The sequence below is a fragment of the Acomys minous genome, assembly GCF_964271855.1.
Source record: "Acomys minous genome assembly, chromosome: 14".
NCBI lineage: Eukaryota > Metazoa > Chordata > Mammalia > Rodentia > Muridae > Acomys > Acomys minous.
In genome coordinates this window covers 96645967-96664997 of record NC_140496.1, presented here as the reverse complement: position 1 = coordinate 96664997, position 19031 = coordinate 96645967, and the positions used below count along the sequence as shown (strand labels likewise).

The 19031-nt window shown below is 38.2% G+C and overlaps 1 protein-coding gene across 14 annotated transcripts in view; it reads left to right on the top strand.

Moving 5' to 3' along the window:
- PDLIM5 (PDZ and LIM domain 5) overlaps nt 1-19031 on the top strand; it is a 171809-nt gene that overhangs the window by 49126 nt on the left and 103652 nt on the right. For all 14 annotated transcript variants that reach the window (XM_084756073.1, XM_084756086.1, XM_084756085.1 and 11 more), the window contains exon 3: nt 839-990. In XM_084756073.1, the coding sequence (XP_084612199.1) occupies nt 839-990 (152 nt within the window). The remainder of the gene's footprint in view (nt 1-838; nt 991-19031) is intronic.

The window sequence follows — 19031 nt, the reverse complement described above, 5'->3', positions numbered from 1 at the left end:
CTTTCATGTTGTGTGCAAACAGAAACATAACAGTTTAAAGAGTTTAAAATCTTATTTTTAAAATAATATACTTTGTTTTAGATTCTACTTTCTTTTGCTAAAAATGTGAATTTTTCATGGATTTACTTCTCTATTTCTTAATAACCACACACTACTGTTGTATACTAAATATATGAAGAAATTATCTGAAACTGTCTTATTTATTTATTTATTATAATTTATTTATTTTACATCCAGATTGTAATCCCCTTGCTCCTGTTCCCTCTCTCCCCACCCCTCCAAACTGTTCCCCTCCCCTATACCTCTGACAGGTGTGGTCCTCCTCCCCTCTGTCTGACCACAGCCTATCAGGTCTCACCCAGACAGCCTGCCTAATTCTCTGCTGTGATCCCACAGGGCCTCTGTGCTAAGGGTGAATGATCAAATTTCTGGGTACCAGAGATCTTCTCAGATGCAGTCCCTGGCTCCCCCGCCCCCCTTCCTTATGTGGAGAATGAGCTGTCCATTGACTACACCCGAACAGGGTATCCAAGTCCTGTTTGCACTGTCCTTGGTTGTTGTATCAGTCCGTGAAGGCCCCCCTCCCCACCCCCGCCTCCTGTCCACATCAGAGACTATCAAGGCTGAGACCATCTTTTAGAATATTATTTTTCTTAGTATATTTATGAAAAAATTATGAAAATCATTTCAATTCTAACTTCTTTTATTAAGCAAGATAATTTTATATTGTTGTAACAGTATATTAATGTACTTTTGTATGAAAAATGTATAATTTTATCTGCATTAGTTTTTGCGTGCTTTAAACAGCGACGTTCCTGATGAGCTATGTTTATTGCAGCTGAAAGCTGGCGGCAAAGCATCGCAGGCGCACGTGAGGATAGGTGATGTGGTCCTCAGCATTGATGGAATCAGCGCACATGGAATGACTCATCTTGAAGCCCAGAACAAGATTAAGGGTTGTACAGGCTCCCTGAATATGACTCTGCAAAGGTAAATTGAATTTTGTTGCTGAGAGAACACAATACTGGGGACATGCTTCTCTGTATTTGGGTCATGCTATGTAAGAAGCAGTTTCTCTACTGCTGTTTCCAGTAGACAAATAAAAAGTATAATGGCTCCTCGATTGTACGTTCATGCAGTCTGAGAATTGATGAAAGCTGTGGGATATCTTCATGGAAAGTTCAAGAATTCCTGAAATTTCTCCCTAGAGCTCAGGCTAAGAATTCTTATTGTAGGGTAAAGCATGCTTCATATTCGGAGCAGTATATTAGCATATAGCCTTCTATATGGTTTGTCTTTCCATAGTTTCTTTTTTACCTTCTTATTTTGAATAAGCAAATATTTTTAATATATGCACTTTAAAGTTCTTCTGTTCTCGATAGTAAATAGTTCTGTAACTGGTGATAGTCAAGCATTCTGAGCATTCCAGTGCTGGACCTGCATTGCCATCACTGCATCACTGTCCGTTAGAGGTGGGGTTGGGCATGCTGAATCAGATCTGCTGCGTATGAGCATCAGAGTGATATGCAGATGAGCTCCTATTTCTGTCGTAGATCTTAATGGGAGAATCGGCGTGGTACCTTTACTTAGATGAAGAAGGAACAGCGCCTCTAACCTTTGTGTATAAGGAAGGAGCCTGGTCATTTACCCGGATCATAACTTCTGCTTTTAATGATTTCTATTTTTAAGAAATCATAGTATTCTTACAGAATTTCATGAATGCATACAATGTATTTTGATTATTCACCCCAGCCCGCCCTAAGTATGTTTTAGCTTATATGGAAGATATCTTATCTTGCCTCCTACCCCCTAAACAACTTATATTTTCACAAAAACTGACATGAAAATTGTGCCTCTTGAATAAAGGAATAACATAGAGAGTATCTTCTAAACATATTAGATAGTAGAAACTTCCCTCGCAAATTCTGTCCTAAGACTAGTATTTTATGGAGAGTACTTTGGATGCCTCTTTACTTTTTGCTGCTGATGTTCCAAGGGCTAAATATTTAAAAGATTTAGGCAGGACAAAATACCTTTGCTTGCTCATCAGTGTAAGACTGAGTAGGGGAAAGTTTTAATATTTAGAGTTACTTGTATTTATGGATCTAAGTGTGTTGTATTATGATTGTCCAACCAATTGAATCTTTCTTTTTTTGTAAGTTGAAAAGTTTTCTTTCAGTGGGACCACTGAATGTGCAGTTATATATATTTAAAGTTTTGGTAGCTATACATTTTTTAATGCATGGAAAGACAACCAATGAAAAAGAAAAGCAGTCTATTGCTAATGTTTCCATACTGCCTGTCTGTCTGTATAGGCGTGCAACATAAACATTGTTCCTGATTAAATGAAGATGTTCATTTTTATTTGTAGGCATTTTTTTTTTTTGCCAAGTTTGACTTTTTAAAAGATACAAATACTTGTGAAGCTTGCCTGAGATATCAAGAGTTAAAACAAGTACAAATGATGATGATGGTTTCTCACAGCCTAAAACTGAGTCCATAGAATTGTGTGAGCTCCTTCCTGGGCTCTGATCATGTCTCTCCTACCAGCCTTCTTGTTTTCACGTTGTCTTCTTTATTTTATAATCCAGACACCATATTCCTTATTTTTATAAACCAGGGCTCAGTATCTTATTTTCTTTTGAAACACCGAGTCTCATAAGAATAGATGAAAACCAGATGTTACCATTTTTGGATGCATTTCCAGCTCCAGCAGTCTGCTACTGACTCTAATGAAGCTACTGAAGTACAGAATCTGACTGACTTACAAAACCAACTCAGTATTATAAACATTTGGAGATTCTGTTGAATCTTATCTTTCTTTTCCCAACATTGGTGTTCAGAAATGCAGAATATAAGAAAAGGTTTTAGAGTTCTGTTGTAATTAATTGTAATTCTGTTCATGTTTCTGAACATGTCTTGTATTGGGTAATAAGAGCCCTTTATGATGACATTATGTGTAAAATGTGTGTGTGTGTGTGTGTGTGTGTGTGTGTGTGTGTGTGTGTGTGTGTGTGTGTAAGTTAGAGTCCATCTCTGAAGTCATTCATTCCTCAGGGACCAATACCTTTTGTTGTTGTTGTTGCTTTCTTCCAGTTTTCATTGGCTTGGTTCTTGCTTTTTAGACCTGGCTGGCCTGTTAGGGAGTACTTGGGACTGACTTGCCTGTGTCCACCTCTCCAGTGCTTGGATTATAAGTTACTCCTGGTTTTTCACGGGTTCTAAGAATCAAATAGGTCCTTTGTCTTGTGTGTCATTAACTTTCCTCACAGAACTATCTCTAGTCCTATTATGGATGTTTTTTAGTTTATGGCATAACATTGGTAATTTTACTGAAAAAGAACTTTTGCTTTTCAAAAGAGAAAATATAATACTGAAGAATTAGCATTGATTCTTCCTATAAAGGCTCATTTATTTTTCAGTTCTTTTTTTGTATCACAGCAATTACTCTGAATTTGAGTAGTGTGATTGTGTGTGTGTGTGTGTGTGTGTGTGTGTGTGTGTGTGTGTTTGAATAAGTTAGAGTCCACCTCTCATGTCATTTTCAGATATCACCTGCCCTTACCTGTCAGACTGTTGTTTCTTCTCCTTCCAGACTGAACTACCCACAGCTGTACTTTCCCTGTGGAGCTATTTTTCTTATAAGTAGTTTTCTTTTGAATATGGAATATTCTATGCAGATTTGCCTTTGTCCTATTTTTGTAGAATCAGATTGTGGGAATTAGGGTTATTCTGCAAGCACTAATTAAGGGTCTTCTTTTTATTGCTACGTACAAGACTGTGAAGGAAGCAGGACTAGAAACAGGGGTAGACTTGTACAAAGATGTGATTTCGTAGGCACCTTCTTGAATCCAGCAGGAAACTTGGGAACATTTTTCTTGCCTTGAGTCAGGAAGTGGACTTTGCTTCCCTGTTTGGCTGGTGTTCCTCCTTGGTGACTAGCTGTGTTGGGGCACTGGGAGAGGAAGAGGAGAAGTAGGGCAAGAATAGGACGTTGTTTCTGTTGGTTCCATAGAAAGTTGCTGGTGTGAACTTTAGCAGCAGTGACAGGAACTCCAGAGGTTTGGTGTTGAGATCCAGGCCTGGCAGCAGCCTCTTGTGAGGTTTTTGCCCACACCTGAGTCCTCTGCTCAGAATGTTAAGGTCTAGTTTTCTTAGGGCTGGCCTGTCCTCACTAGTCACCCTTACGCATCACCCAGTGCCCGCCATTCTGTCTCACACATGTTTCTCACATGTCTCTGTGCTGCCTCATCAAATTCTTTTTCCATGTATACTGCCAGTGCATTCTATTATGTCTGTAAAGCACTCTTGGAACCTCATCTCCTACTGTCTGCTTTTCTGTTACTGTGACAAAACATTGTCCCAAAACAGCTTGAGGGAAAGAAGGGTTTATTTTGCTCACAGCCTGCAGTCACTGAAAGAAATCAGGACAGAGACTCAAGGCCAGGACCTGGGAGCAGGATCTGAAACAGAAACCATGGAGGGTGCTGCTTACTGGCTTCCTCTCAATGGCTTTCTCAGTTGGCTATCTTTTTGTTTATTTTTTTTTAAGATTTATTTTTTTATTACATATACAGTGTACATCAGATCACATTATAGATGGTTGTGAGCCACCATGTAGTTGCTGGGAATTGAACTCAGGACCTCTGGAAGAACAGTCAGTGCTCTTAACTGCTGAACCATCTCTTCAGCCCCATCAGTTGGCTTTCTTATACAAATAGGACCACCTGCCAGGGTAGCATTGCTGACTAGAGCTGGATCCTCCCACATCAATCAATCAGGTCATCTGATGGAGGCTGTCTTAGTGTTTCATTGCTGTCAAGAGATACCACGACCATGGCAGCTCTTAGAAAGGAAAACATTTAACTGGGGCTGGCTTACAGTTCAGAGGTCTAATCCATTATCATTATTGGCAGAAACATGGCAGCATGCAGGCAGACATGGTGCGAGAGAAGGAGCAGAGAGTTCTACGTCTGAATCAGCAGGCACAGGAAAAGAGAGTGACACAGGGCCTAGCTTGAACATTTGAAACTTCAAAGCCCACCCCCAGTGACACACTTCCTCTAACAAGGCCACAATTATTCTAACGAGGCCACACCTTCTAAAAGTGTCACTGTCTTAGAGCCTATGGGGGCCAGTTTCATTCAGAGAGGCAATTCCTTAATAGAAGTTTTCTCTTCCCAGTTTGTGTCAAGTTGATGAAAAATGAATTAGCATACTTGTCTGGAGACTCTTTCTACTACTGCAACCTATTCACTTTTCCTCCTCTGAACTTGAAGGAAACATATGTTACTCATTTCTGCATTTAATTACCTGCTAGGTACAATCTGAAATATCCAGGCTAATTTCATGAGTCATTTACAAATAAACCTAATTAGTTAATAGTCATACCCAGTGCTGTCTGTTATTAAGCTAATTATCCCTCTGTCTAGGTCAGTGGTTCTCCACCTTCCTAATGCTGTGAACATTAATACAGTTCCTCATGTTGTGGTGATCCCCAACCATAAAATTATTTTGTTGCTTCTTCATAACTGTAATTTTGCTCTTATGAATCATCATGTGAATATCTGATATGCAGGATAGCTGATATATGACCACCAAAGGGGTTACAACCCACAGTTTGAGAATCACAGATCTAGGTTTTATGAATGCAAGACCATGCTTACTGTACTATTTGCATTTGATTTTGTATAGTTTTGTGATTTTAATAATCATTTGGTATGCCTTCATTACTTACCAGACTTAGATTTACTTATTTATTTCACAAATATTTATTAAACTTTACTATAAGCCAGGCATCATTGTATATGCTGAAAACAAAACAGTGAACAGAATAGACCAAAAATCTCTTTGCTCATGGTACTGTCAGTGGGCAAACAGACAAAAGTGAAGAAAGGTGAGTGTATAATATTGATGGTAGTAAATATTATCAAAAAAATAAAGTATTTAGGGGAGATAGGAAGTGCAGATGTCAGGATTGTCATGTAAAACAGTGGTAGGGAAAGCTTTATTAGCTTACTGGGTATTTGGGCTGTATTACCTGAGGCAGAGGCACAAGATGACATGTTGTTATTCAGAGCAGTCTGAGTGAGGGCAGTGTGGGCGAAGGTGAACTCAGAGCATAGAAAGGGGCAGAAGTAGCTAGAACCTGTAGGGCTTTGGGGATCATTGTAAGTTTACTAATATAATTTAAATTTCATTATCCTTAGGGAAAAAGACATGAGAAGCCTTTGCATAGTTACATTGCTAGAGCAGAGTTTGGGAGGTTAATAATGAGTTTATTGTTGCAAAGAGAGGCTGGCAGAGGAAGGATGAGCCATTCCTCTCTCCTGTCTTACTACAAGGTCATTGCCTTTCCTGCTCAGCAGTGTCCACACACCAGATGAAGATCACCAGTGCTAGACTGCTACCTCTACCCAGCCCACAGTGTGTGTGACTCAAACTACTATTAAATATTATTTACATTTAATAAATACTGTCAAATACTATTAAAATATTATGAATCCACTAGTTAAAAATATTTTTAAAAAGTAATTTCACCGTAAAGTTAAAACTCTATCACAAATAGAATTTAAACAAGTGAGAAAGATTTATGTTTGCTAAGATTGTTCTGTGCTTAATCTATATCTTGTCCACTTTAGGGGCACACAGTAAGGCCAACGTTATACCTCTGTAATAACTTAGAGCAGGCAGACTCGACTCTCGCTCTATATAGGTATGAGTGTATAAAATCATGAGAAATTTTCTATTGTATCCTTTTCCAGAACTGGGTTATTTATTTACTCAATTGTGTGTGTGTGTGTGTGTGTGTGTCTGTGTGTCTGTGTGTCTCTGTGTATGTGACTTAAGCCAATTCTAAGAATGCTACGACTGTCCTATGAGAAATTTTACTTATAATTACCTCTTTAATTAGGATAATCAGGCAAATAGAAGTGATTATTTTTAAATACTAAATCCATTCTGCTTGTGATTTTTATCTAAATTAAAGTGGTTCACTTAAAAATTTGCATTATTTCATCCAATGAATGAAGAAAATTACATTCCAGTGCTCTTTATTAACTATTGACTAAAATAAAATTAGATTCTATGGATAAGACTTTCAACTGCTTCACATTTCAATAATTGTCCACATGGAGCCTTATTAATAGACTTGCTACTAACTTATTACATGATTTAAGGAAGGTCACTAAACTTCAGGGCCTTAATTTTCTTAACTATAAGATAAGATCATATGTGATTTCAAAATTCTGTTTTTTTTTTTCAGTAAAAGTCTGGTTCTTTTCTGATTTTCCAACTGTAAAGGATAAGTTCCCTAGAGCTTGCCACTAGTTCAAACCAGCTTCATTTGCTTATTTTGGCTGAGAGAATCAGGAAATTGGACGTTCTTCATTGGAGCCATCTTACCCTGTGCCAGCTTAGCAAAGTGACTTTCAGGTGAAAGGCACGCCAGATGGGGATGCAGATAGTGCTTCCTCAGTGGAGCCTAGCACACACTCTTATCCTTGTTTGTTATTTTTAAATTAGTCCTGTTGGAAACACAGAAAATTTATGTATGGCTTTTTTGTTCTTCCTGGTGGCATGTCTGGGAATTCTTTTTTTCTTCTGTTTTTCTTCTTCAAATTTCACTTAGTGTATAACTTGATATGATTGGAAGTGAAAGGGCAGAGTTTTAAAAAATATTGATGTACTCTTTTTCTGCCTTCTCTGTCTATATCCGTTAAAAAACAAAAACAAAACAAAAAAATTGTCAGAGGTCCAGTAACTACTGTTAATGAATGACAGACTGGAATAATTTAACAGGCACACTGAGTTATAAGAAGAGAGAGAGAGAGAGAGAGAGAGAGAGAGAGAAAGTGGCCTTGAACCAGACAGAAGCTATTAGTCACCTTCTGTTTTGTTTTACAGATTGCTTAATGCCCTAGTACTGTAAGCTGTGTGGGCTCAGCTCTGCATTTTCTTCACTAAGATGATGGAGGCAGGGCTTTAGAAAGTTACCAAGTTGGTTTGTTTTCAGTTCTGTGCTGTAGTAATTGAATTAAAAATGTTAAGCCAGGTTATCTTTCTTTTCAGTACCGGGAGCTGCACCTCATAAGTGAGCATCCTGTTTTCTTCTTGTCATTTCACACGTCTTTCTAATACCTGTTCTGCAACATTCACTTGTTGCAGAATGACTTTCCATACTCATCACTTGATGCTTACGTCAGTCCGGTAGAGGATGGGGGTGAGCATGCCCACTTATCATATTTAGAGCGTTTACATGATTTGTCTAACAAAACCGGCTCAAAGGCTGTGCCTCAGCCCTCTCTGAGGATCTCACTGTGGTGTCTAGGCTGGGCTTGAACTCTTCATCCTCCTGCCTTAGCCTGCTGAGATTGCCAGAATGTAACACCATGTCGCGCTGCCTTTTTAAAATTTTCCTGTTACAGCAAAGAGCTTGGTGATCAGGTGAATTCCCTGCGTAGACTTGGAAAGATGATGTGGAAGCACATAGCCACAGCTGAGTCCTTCCCTGGAGAGCACTGTGTCTCTCTGGAAAGAGTACTTTTCAGTTTCTCTCACCTGTCAGCATTCTAGTATGGAGATTGGTACCCATTGTCTTTGAATTTAAAAAGACTGTATAGAAAGTATCCTGGTGAGCCATTAATTAGATGGAGTGCTCGGTGGGGGCTGCTATGTATTTGGTTGGACATTCTAAATTTGAACACTACTTATTTTTCTCTCCCAGGTTGACTGTTCTGCTAAGTTATTATTTCTGTATTAAAGTTTGAACTTAGTTTCCCCCCCCCCCTTAATTTAGGCTTCTTTTATGTTACTATGAGTACCCATGTATTCAAGAATTAAAAAGTATCTTTTAGAGGACTAATTGCTTAATATGGCTGGAAAAGTGATAATTAGTCAGACATAGAAAAGTATCTGTCTTACATATCTCTTTAATTCAGTAGTGATAAACATTGTTGAGGAAAAAAAAAACATAAAAATTCTATGTTTCCTTTGTTGAACTGTCAGTAGTACTTTGACCATAAACAAACCTGGTAAACATGAACTTCACACCTTGAAAGTGTTAGTATAAACCTCTCGGGGAAAAACCCTAGAAAATAATACAATTAAAGACTTGTTCTTCACTTAGAAGCAGATATCACAGTACCTGCTTTAAAGAGTTATTGTAATATGTTATAATAATAATATATATATTATATATATATAATGCAGAGCCTATGAAGAAATTCAGGTATTTTTCTTTCCCTTTCTCTGTCTTCAATTGAGGAGTGTTAATATGCTATCTATTATAAAATTATATGGAAGTCCTATTTGTTTTGTCTCTTGGAAACAATATTGGGTGTGACTGCAAGAAAACAGAAAATGAAAGAGAACTTGTCTGGTGGGTAGCTCCCTGAGAAAGAAAGATACAAGTATTAGAAGATAGAATTCTTTCATTTTCAAATAAATGGCTTTTTAAATTAAAATTTTTTCCAAAGAGTGTAATAGTTGCAAACAGTTTGCCTACTGTTTATTCACTACTGCCTCGGTGCATAATTCTTGTCTTCACCAATGATTTATAGCCCATCTGGTAGGAAAAATTGTGATGCAAAGAGAAACCAGTACACACCTACTTGTTTATTCTGCTAAGACCTCTTGTTCTCATTAGAGGAACAGCAGAGCTATAGTTCTCTTTCACTGCGGTCAAGTCAGAAAGATGAACAAAAAGAATGGCTTTGTTCTTTTACTTCTAATTCATTTGTATTTCCTTTGAGGTAATTTTCTCGGTAACATTGAAATCAAATAACTTTCTAACCTCTGGACTGTGCTTTTATGAAATGTTTAGTCACAGTCATAAGGGAGGGGAGTAAGAGGAAAATGGGAGGGAGGGAGGAATGGGAGGATACAAGGGATGGGATAACAATTGAGATGTAATATGAATAAATTAATAAAATATATTTAAAAAAAAGAAATACATGTTTTAAAATTTAGTGTTCATCAATACCACCATAAACACCTAGGTTTAGTTGGAAAATATCAATGTTCATTAAAAGATGTAGTTTTTAAAAATTAGCTTTATCTTATGACTAGCGTCACCTTAAAGAGTAGATAGCGATTTGTAACCTTTTCCTTTAAGAAACTTAGAATTTATTCATTGAGATAAGGCATAGAATGTGCTACATGCTCAAAAGAGCGGAAGATCCCATTTAAATGAAAGGATTTCTGGAGGTGCTCAACCCTGGCCCAGGTCTCGAAGGAAGAAGAAGATGACTCGTAGCAGTGAGTGGAAGAAGTGTGGCGAAGACAAATGTCCACCAGGACAGGTGTTGCATGAACATGTTAGCCAACTAAATAAAAATGAAGGGGATACTTTGTAGGGTCCTAGAACTATTAAATGTTTGGTCTAGAAATACCAATATTTCGTGATAGAACCTGGAAGAAGGTGAAGAGAAACCAGAGGTGGAGAGACAAGTCAGACATGATGGCAGTACCTGAGGGCTTGTGAATATTAATTTTATAAGCCATAGCATAGTAGGGAAAGAGGACTGAGAGAAGAGTCTATAACCTGACTGAGCCTGGGCTGTGAGTTCTGGCTCTTTCTCCTTCCCCTTGCTCCTCTGTTTATTTTAGTATGGTCTCTATTCCCTTATGCTACTAAAACTGCCTCTCACTTGTATGTCTTATAGATTCTTCTAAGGTAGCCTGGTTAAAACTGCATTCTACACCTTGCCTCACAAATTTGCATCTTACTTCCATATACCTTGGTGAAGCACCCAACAGCTATTTGGCTCCCCAGAGCCAAAATGTTTCCTCGCCAACCTATCATTCATCAGTAAGCATCTGATTGTTAGCTTTTCTATATGTGCATAAATAAACTGTGTGAGACTGGAGTAAAATAAACAGTGGGGAGAAGGCCAGTCCCTGTGGTGCTTGGGACTGCACATCCATCTGATCCTCATACAGAAAAGCAATCCCCATGGTTGTTCTAAGAGCCTCTTAACTTTACTTAAGACCTTTTTTTTTTTTTTTTGTATGAAACATTTCTTGGACATCTCTTCCCACATCATTAAGATAGTTCTATTTTTAATTAACAGTAGATTTTTAAAAATACTTCAATGTAGTTTTTAAAGGGTTTCTACATTCATGTACAAGTATTTACATTAAAAAATCCGTATTTTTGTATGTATGAGTATATATATGATTTAAGTAGACTTAATTCATGATCACTTGTAAAAACAAAGCAGGAGAAAATTGTCATTCAGGTTGGGATATCTGGCCAAAAATATTCCAGGCCATCAGAATGTCAGGGAAGGAGAGGAAGTGCATGTGGGATGAGGATGGGGAAGATTGTTCTAGAAAGACATAGATCCCAGGGCAGTCGGAGGTGAGTAACATGGGAGTATTTTCCTGGCTGGATCGAAGTATCAGCAGAATGAAAGGGGTATTCCATGACACATGATTGCACCAAATTAACCTAGTCTTTAGTGTCATTTAAAATGGAAAAACCTCATTGGAGTTTTGAAGTGAAAAGAACAGTTTCCGTCCTTACTGAATGGAAAGGACTGTTTCTTGCTTGCCATCCTGGTTTAAACAGAAGATACTCACTACACAGTTACTGCCTTGAGTTGTAGAGATTGCCATGCTACAAAATACAGAAGTTTGCTGCCATTGCTGATAAATTCAGAAATGGTTCATGGGGAGTGAGCAGAGAGACAGACTGGCCATTCTTCTGTGTTTAATGGCAGCAGTCTCTTTTGAGTTCCAAAAAAACATGTTTGCCCATAGCTTAAGGAACCTTTGAAAGGGCTGAAATTCAAGCCATTCCCAACTGTTCTCCAGTGGCTGCTGTTGCTATAATAGTCTCAAGACTGAAATAGCTCAGGCTTTATAGAAGCTGAAAAGTGGGAGTGATGGGCTGTGTTAGATGCACGTGGAGCAGTGTATTTATACTGTCAAGTTTGCTGTTTAAAAGTACCTCCATTTTCAAATAAAAGGGTCAGCTTTATAAATACATGGCTTCATGGCTCTCGTTCTTTTTCATTATTACTTTTTCCTCCCATGATCCCTGTTAACAGTCTTTCTCTGAAATCAATATGAACTTTGATTTTGGGGTAATTTAGTAAGGGTTGATTTTCATATTATATTAAGCATTCAGTTGATAATCCTGGATTAAACTCTCCCTCTTGCAAAGTTCCCTTCATCTTGGCTCTTTTGGCTGACATTTCTAGTGCTCTTTTCCTGTGAACTTCATCCTGTCAGTGTGAATACAAGGGACTTTCCAGAGATTTCAGTTTTACTGGAATTCCTTTCTATACACCAGGCTTAAATAATGACTTACTTACTAGTCCCATGTGTTTTTGTGATATGAGAATATTTTTGGTTATCAAATTTATTCTTAATCGAAGAATTTTTGTATTTTGAAAGTAAGCTAGTTGATTGCCTCTCTCAAAGTAGAATTTAAATCTCTGACATACCAAAATAAAGAGTAATATCTCTTTTCCAGATTGCAAATACTCTATAATGTTGGTATAGATTTAATTTTCTAATATGAATTCTGGTTCACTGTAGTGTGTCCAAGAATTTCTCCAAGGTATCAGAAATGAATTTAAAATTTTTGCTGTGATTTTTTAATTTTTGCATGTAAATTCCATCACTATTTGATGTTTACAGTTGATGTTATTTTATTAGTATACAGAAACTCTTTTTTGTTTATTCATTTGAAGATGCTTATATTAACTGTAACACTATTTATGTTTCCAAAAATTTTGGTGATGGATTTTCTTCTGAAATGTGAGGGATAACATGTTAAAGTTTGGCAGCTGCTCAGTGTTTTTAGTGCAGTAAGTGTTTACTAAGTAAAAAAAATATTAAAAGAGTAACTTTGCTTTCCAGGATGCTGAGCAAGAACTCTATATGCATTAGCCATTTAATATACATATACAGATACATATACTTATACAGATACATATACAAACCAGAGTTCAATCTAAGTCTTTTTCCCTAATGTAAATTATTTTTCTATGTTACAATCTCTTTAAATAGAAATCTAAAAATGCAGCCTTTTTTTAATTCTATGACTTACTTCTTTTTTAAAATATTATTTAAATAATTTATTCAGATTACATCTCAGTTGTTATCCCCTCACTTGTACCTTCCTGTTTCCCCCTCCCTCCCTCTTTCACCCTATTCCGTGCCCTAGGTCTGTGACAGAAGAGGATCTCCTCCCCCACCATATGATCACAGCCTATCAGGTCTTGTCCTGGTAGTAAAAAATGCAGTCATTTTAAATGATGCTTCTTGCCTAAAAGCTCATTTTGTTCTTCAAAATATATAATAAATAGTTTTGACATTAAATATAGTTCATAGGAAATGAAGTTTTGTAATAGTTTAGTTTTCTACATTTTAGTCATGTGGGTAATACTAGCAAGGTGTTAGTGCTGTTTGGAAAATGTTAATTTCTTAGAAGCTTGCATAGTATTCTAGTAGCTCAACAGCGCCAATGAAAAGATTCTCGAATGAGTTAAAGAGCAGCTTTAATACTTTCTTCTCTGGAGTAGCTTTAAGTTGAATGAATGACCACTTTCAAGCTTAGAGTCTTCATAGGTTTAGAGCAGTTTAGAGTTGGAAGAAACTCTAACTTCATTGGTTTCTACTTAACCCCGAGGAAAAGGTCTGCGCATCCTGCTAGTTCTGAGACACGTTGGTCATGTAGAAGCCCTGGAACTCGAGTTCGGCCGAGTAGCGACCACAGCAGACAGGCGTCAGTGGCCTTGGCAATGCTGGCCTTTCTGCCACGCTGCCAACTGCTTTTCCCTCTGTTTTGTGGTCCACTTAGACTGTTTTCAAAGCTATCTCCTTAGTATCACAAAATACTTCAACTGTTAAACACAACAGTGCTTCCCACTGTATATCTTTTCTTCCTATCTTATTCAAAATTTCCTTTTGTGGAATGTCACTGGCCTCTGTGGTACCCAGTGTCCTCTTAATACTATGTATGTCTGAAATTTGAATAAACCATATGCAATTGAGTTACAGAAGGGCCCTGGGTTCAATTCCTAGCACACAAATTTACAGACAGACAGACTGACCAAAGGCTTAATAAAGATAATTAGTATTTTTTACTGATTGCTCTGAGCAGGTCAGAAATCCTTCCCCATGTCTTACATATCTCTTATTTAATCTTTTAAGGAACTATTGAGATATAACTACTATTGCTGTATTATTATTATTATTATTATTATTATTATTATTATTATTATTATTATTATTATTCTTCACTCTGAGATGACTAAGGAAAGAGAATGGTGCCTTGGTATTCTGAAGATGGTTGCAGGCAAGATGTAAAGCCCAGGTACCCTGCCTGGTGTAATGACAAGGGTGGAGAAAGAAAAGACTTGGTTAGGAGCCAGTTTCACAAGAGTAGGTAGGAACTGCCAAAGGCCTGCATCAGGGTGGAGTGAGAGCTGTGTTGATGGCAGGCTGGGCCCAGAACTGGTTGAGTGACTTTCTGCCTAGCAGCTCTGCTGATCTTTGTCTCTTTGCCCTCTTCTGTTCCTTACCTTCCCTTTAAAACTCTGCCCTGGTCTTTTGTTTTCTTTCTCTCTTTTCACCTCTTCCTAGCGACACTCATTTAACAAACACTTGCCAGGTTGTCATTGGTGTGGCCCTGCTTTAGTCACTGTGCAGATACAGAGGAAGGAAACGCCTCCTGCTTTTCAGGAGTGTTTGGTGTGGACCAACAAGGATGATTGCAAGTCCTGTCAGTGTGAGAAAGGCCATCTGAGTGACAGCAGCCTCTGGGGGGAGCTGTGCATCATTTGTGCTTCATGGCCTCACTTGTATTCGTAGAAACTGTCTAGGATAGTCCATGTGGCTGTGAGCGTGTAGCTCCCTGCTTTCTCTAAGGTTAGAACTTGGCGCTCTTTAGTGCCACTAATCTCCTCTTTTATAGGTGTAGACTGTACCTAAGACCACTCCTCAGTTTTCTAAAATCTTATTCTTAGGAAGAAAGAAAGGATCTTAGGTACAACCTCATAAAACACATCTGCCCTGGGACTTAGTACCTGTGGAGGCAAAGGTCAGCTCTCTCATTTCAGTGGTGTGCTTGACATTCCTTACAAACTTATTGTGCACTGTATGCTAACAAAGTCATTGAACTGAGTACTAAACTCACAGTGAAAGTCTAAAAGTACTTTTGTCAAGAACTAGGACATCCTTGGACACCTTATTTTCTGAGGAGCATAGTAACTTCAAAGATCCCCATTTTTTTCCTGGGTTGTGTGCCTCGTTCCTTGTTTTAATTACTCACTCAGGAGTAAGGTGCTTTTCCTTTGCCCTCTTACCCACCATGAGAACAGAGCTTCAGAGCTGCTTCTGCCCACCTGTTGGCCAATGGAGAAGACAGTTTCTGTCATTCAGGTCAGTTCTGATCCTGGGGGTATTAGCTCACTGCTCATTACTTGATCCTCAGAGATAGGGTCACATTTAGCAATAGTGGAACAAACTGTGCCACAAAGATTCATCCTGAACCTATTAAGTGGACAAAATAAGTACTTAGGAGAATGGGAGAAATATTTTTTATCTCTGTAGTCTTACCTTTAGCATAAGTCACTAAAATAAATAAAATCATAGAAAGAAGAATTATATCATTCCTAAAAATATAATGTAACCATTACCATTTGTTAATTAAAATATATTTATTTACAGAAGTATGAGGGTTTTTTTTATAATTTATTTCATAGAGAGGAGAGAAACGTAATATTACCACCTTGGAGAAATATGCAAGAGACTACATCAGTATAAAGATAAAATGGCTGGCCTCTTACATAGGCTTATTCATGAGTGGTAAAGTTACTACTGTTTATTGTATGTATTAAGCCTTTGACCATGCAATTTCATCAAATCTTTGCAACAGTTTTGGGTTACTAGAGTAGTTTTCTGTGGCCACTGTATAAACTACCACAAGCTGAGAGGTCAAAACAACAGAAGCTTATCCTGTCACATGTTGAAAGTCCAGAAATTTGAAGGCAAAGCTCTAGTTAAGGCTGTTTCCTATGGGAGGAGACTTTTTAGAGCTTCAAGCTTTGGGTGGATATTGGCATGTCCTCTTTCACTAAGAGAACTTTTAATGTTTTGTAGATTGTATAATTTGGTATGACATGGAATTTCGAGCTATGCATTACATAGTGAAATTATTAGATCAAGCTAATTAACATATGTATTGCCTCAAATTCATTTTGTGGCAACAACATTTAAAATCTACCTTTTTGGTTGGGGGAGTGTCTCAGTGGGTAGTGCTTGCTGCGCACATTTCAGGACCATCTTGCACCCCCTAGTCCCTGTATGAAAAGCCAGGCATGGCTGTGCCTGCAATAGCCCAGCCCTGGGGGGATGGGAACACATGGTTCTTGGGGCTCACTGTCCAGCAGGTATCTCCTTAAAGGCATGCTCCAGTTTCATTGAGAGATTCTGTCCAAGGAAGAGAGGTGGAGAGCAGTGGACAGAAACACCGCCATTGACATCTGTTCTCCACAGGCTCATGTGCTTGCACATATGTGCATTCTGAAATAAATGAATGAATAATAAGATGCTTTTTGAAAGCAGTTTTCAAGAAGACAGTACATTTTTCTTAGCTATAATCACTATGTTATAAAATGTTTTTATTCTTGGTGGTTTTTAAGAACATGATACACTGTCATTAGCCATAATTACTATCTTACACAATAGACCCCTTGAATTCATTCCTCTGAAATTTTGTCCAGTTCTTCCCAAAAGACTCTCCCGTCTTCCCTACCCATAACAATTACCATCGTGCCTTCTACTTCTGTGAGTTCAACTCTTTTGGATTCTGCTTATACATGAGAATTAATGATGTTTGTCTTCATATGCCTGGCTTGGTGTACTGAAAACAATTTCTAGAGGCTATTTCCCCCTGTTTAAAAGGTAGCTTAGTGGTCGACTATGTGCCTGCTATACTTGAGATCCTGGGTTCTGTTTGTGGCACCAAAATAATGACAACAATGGCGATGATGATGTCCCTGGTGCTTTTGTTCATTGATTAACGGTTAGGGTAACTAATTCCTATCTTGACTGTTGTAAATAATGGTGCAGTGAACATGTGGGTTCAGATACTGTGACAGCATACTGAGATCATTTCATTTGGGGACACACACATACGTATTTATTCACTAGTAAGAATGTTAGGTCAATTAATAGTTTTATTTTAAAGTTGTTGAGAAGCCACCATTCAGTATTTAAGTAAATTACATTACTATTCGCAGTGTATATCCCGACCCTTTCCTCTGTATCCTTACCAGTATTTTTAATGCTAGTGTTCCTTGTGGTTGCCTCAATCCACTTTCTAACTCTGAGGTCACTTTGCCTCTTGCTCTTCAATGTCTGTCTTTTCTCGTTTTTAAAGACAGTTGCTCTATGTGGATAATTTAGAGTTATTTTATTTAGAATTTTAAAATGATTACATCTGGAAAGACCTCCTTTCCAGAAAGTTAGTACTTGGGTCTATATAATAGGACTTGTCATTCAATGTGTAGAGTTAGATGATCATGTCTGCATTTTACAGGTCGACATTGAATGAGACGATCCTGGCACTGGCCAGACATGAGTAGGAGCTGCTCGTCGTCATCTGCGCAGTGTGCTGCCCTGCCCTCTTATTCTACTCTTGTTTCTAGTTGGCCTGTTTTGAAGCCTACCAGTATGATTTGAGTTCTTTATGTGTAGCTGGCTGGGTGTTGTTGTTGTTGTTGTTGTTGTTGTTGTTGTTGTTGATTGTGTTGTGGCTTCTCTTTTGGAAGGTGCATGCCTAAGATTTATTGGTGAATATTGTAATGTAATGACAAGTGTTATCTTTTCTCCAAGTTTGCGTCTTTGTTTCTCTGATGTTTACTAAAACTAACTTCAGCTTACATTTTACAGTTCATCAGCAAGAGAAGCAGCATCTTAAGTGAGAATCTGGGAGGGAGGAATTAAAGCATGAAGAAGAAACGTTGCTTCGACCACCTTTCTTATACAGTTCAGGTCCACCGGCCTAAGGATAGCATTACCCACAGTAGGCTGGACCCTCCTATATTATGTTTTAATTTAGAAAATGCCTTACTGATATGCTCATAGGTCAGCCTGATGGGGGCGGTTCTTCAGTTGGGGTTCCCTCTTCCCAGGTGACAGTGTTTGTGTCACGTCAAAACTGAAGTTAACTGTGACATATGTCATGGTTAACTCTCACAGGAGAAAAGGCATCGCTCTGACAACAGACTTGATTTTCTTGTTTAGTGAAACTAATCAGGAATATCAGACTTCTAGTCCTGACTGCATCACTTACTGGCCTTGATGAACAGATCTCTCTAGTTTTTATAATTTGTTAGTTGACTTATAACATAGGAATCTCTGGTTTGCCTCATATATGCTGGGCAAGCCCTCTATCGCCAAGCTATTTCCCCAGGCCAGTAGCCTAGTTTTAAACTTGATGTTAAGACTCTAGTGTTGGATTAGCCAAGTTTTTCTAAAGGAACAGAGCTGATAGAAGTAAAAAGAAAGATAAACAAATTTGTTTTGTTAGAGTGGCTTACAAGCTGTGGTCTGAGTAGTCCAACAGGATCTGTCTCCTGATATAAAAGCCAAAAATATGGGAGTCATTCAGCCCATGAGAATGGATGTCTCAGCAGTCACAACAGGGTACTGGAGTCCCAGAGAAGTCCTAGAGAGCTGCTGGTTTTCAGTTTACATTAGAATCCCAAAGAAGTACGTTCTAATATCCGTGAAAGAATGCCTCAGCAAGAGAGTTGATGAACTGGCCAGCGAGAGTGAGGTCAAGTAGGCAATAAAGCAAAAGCTTCATGCTGTGTTCAGCTGTGCTAATAGATGAAGAGCTTTTGGGAAGAGGGTCAATTTTTGTTAAGGGTTGGCCCTATGCTCCAGTGGATGGCCCTGTACCCAAGATTTATATGGGCAGCATTAATTGAAAAGGATGAGTTTTTAGCAACAACAACAAAAGACAGGTGTGTAGGGAATTGGTGAGTGGACCTGAGAGGATTTGGAGG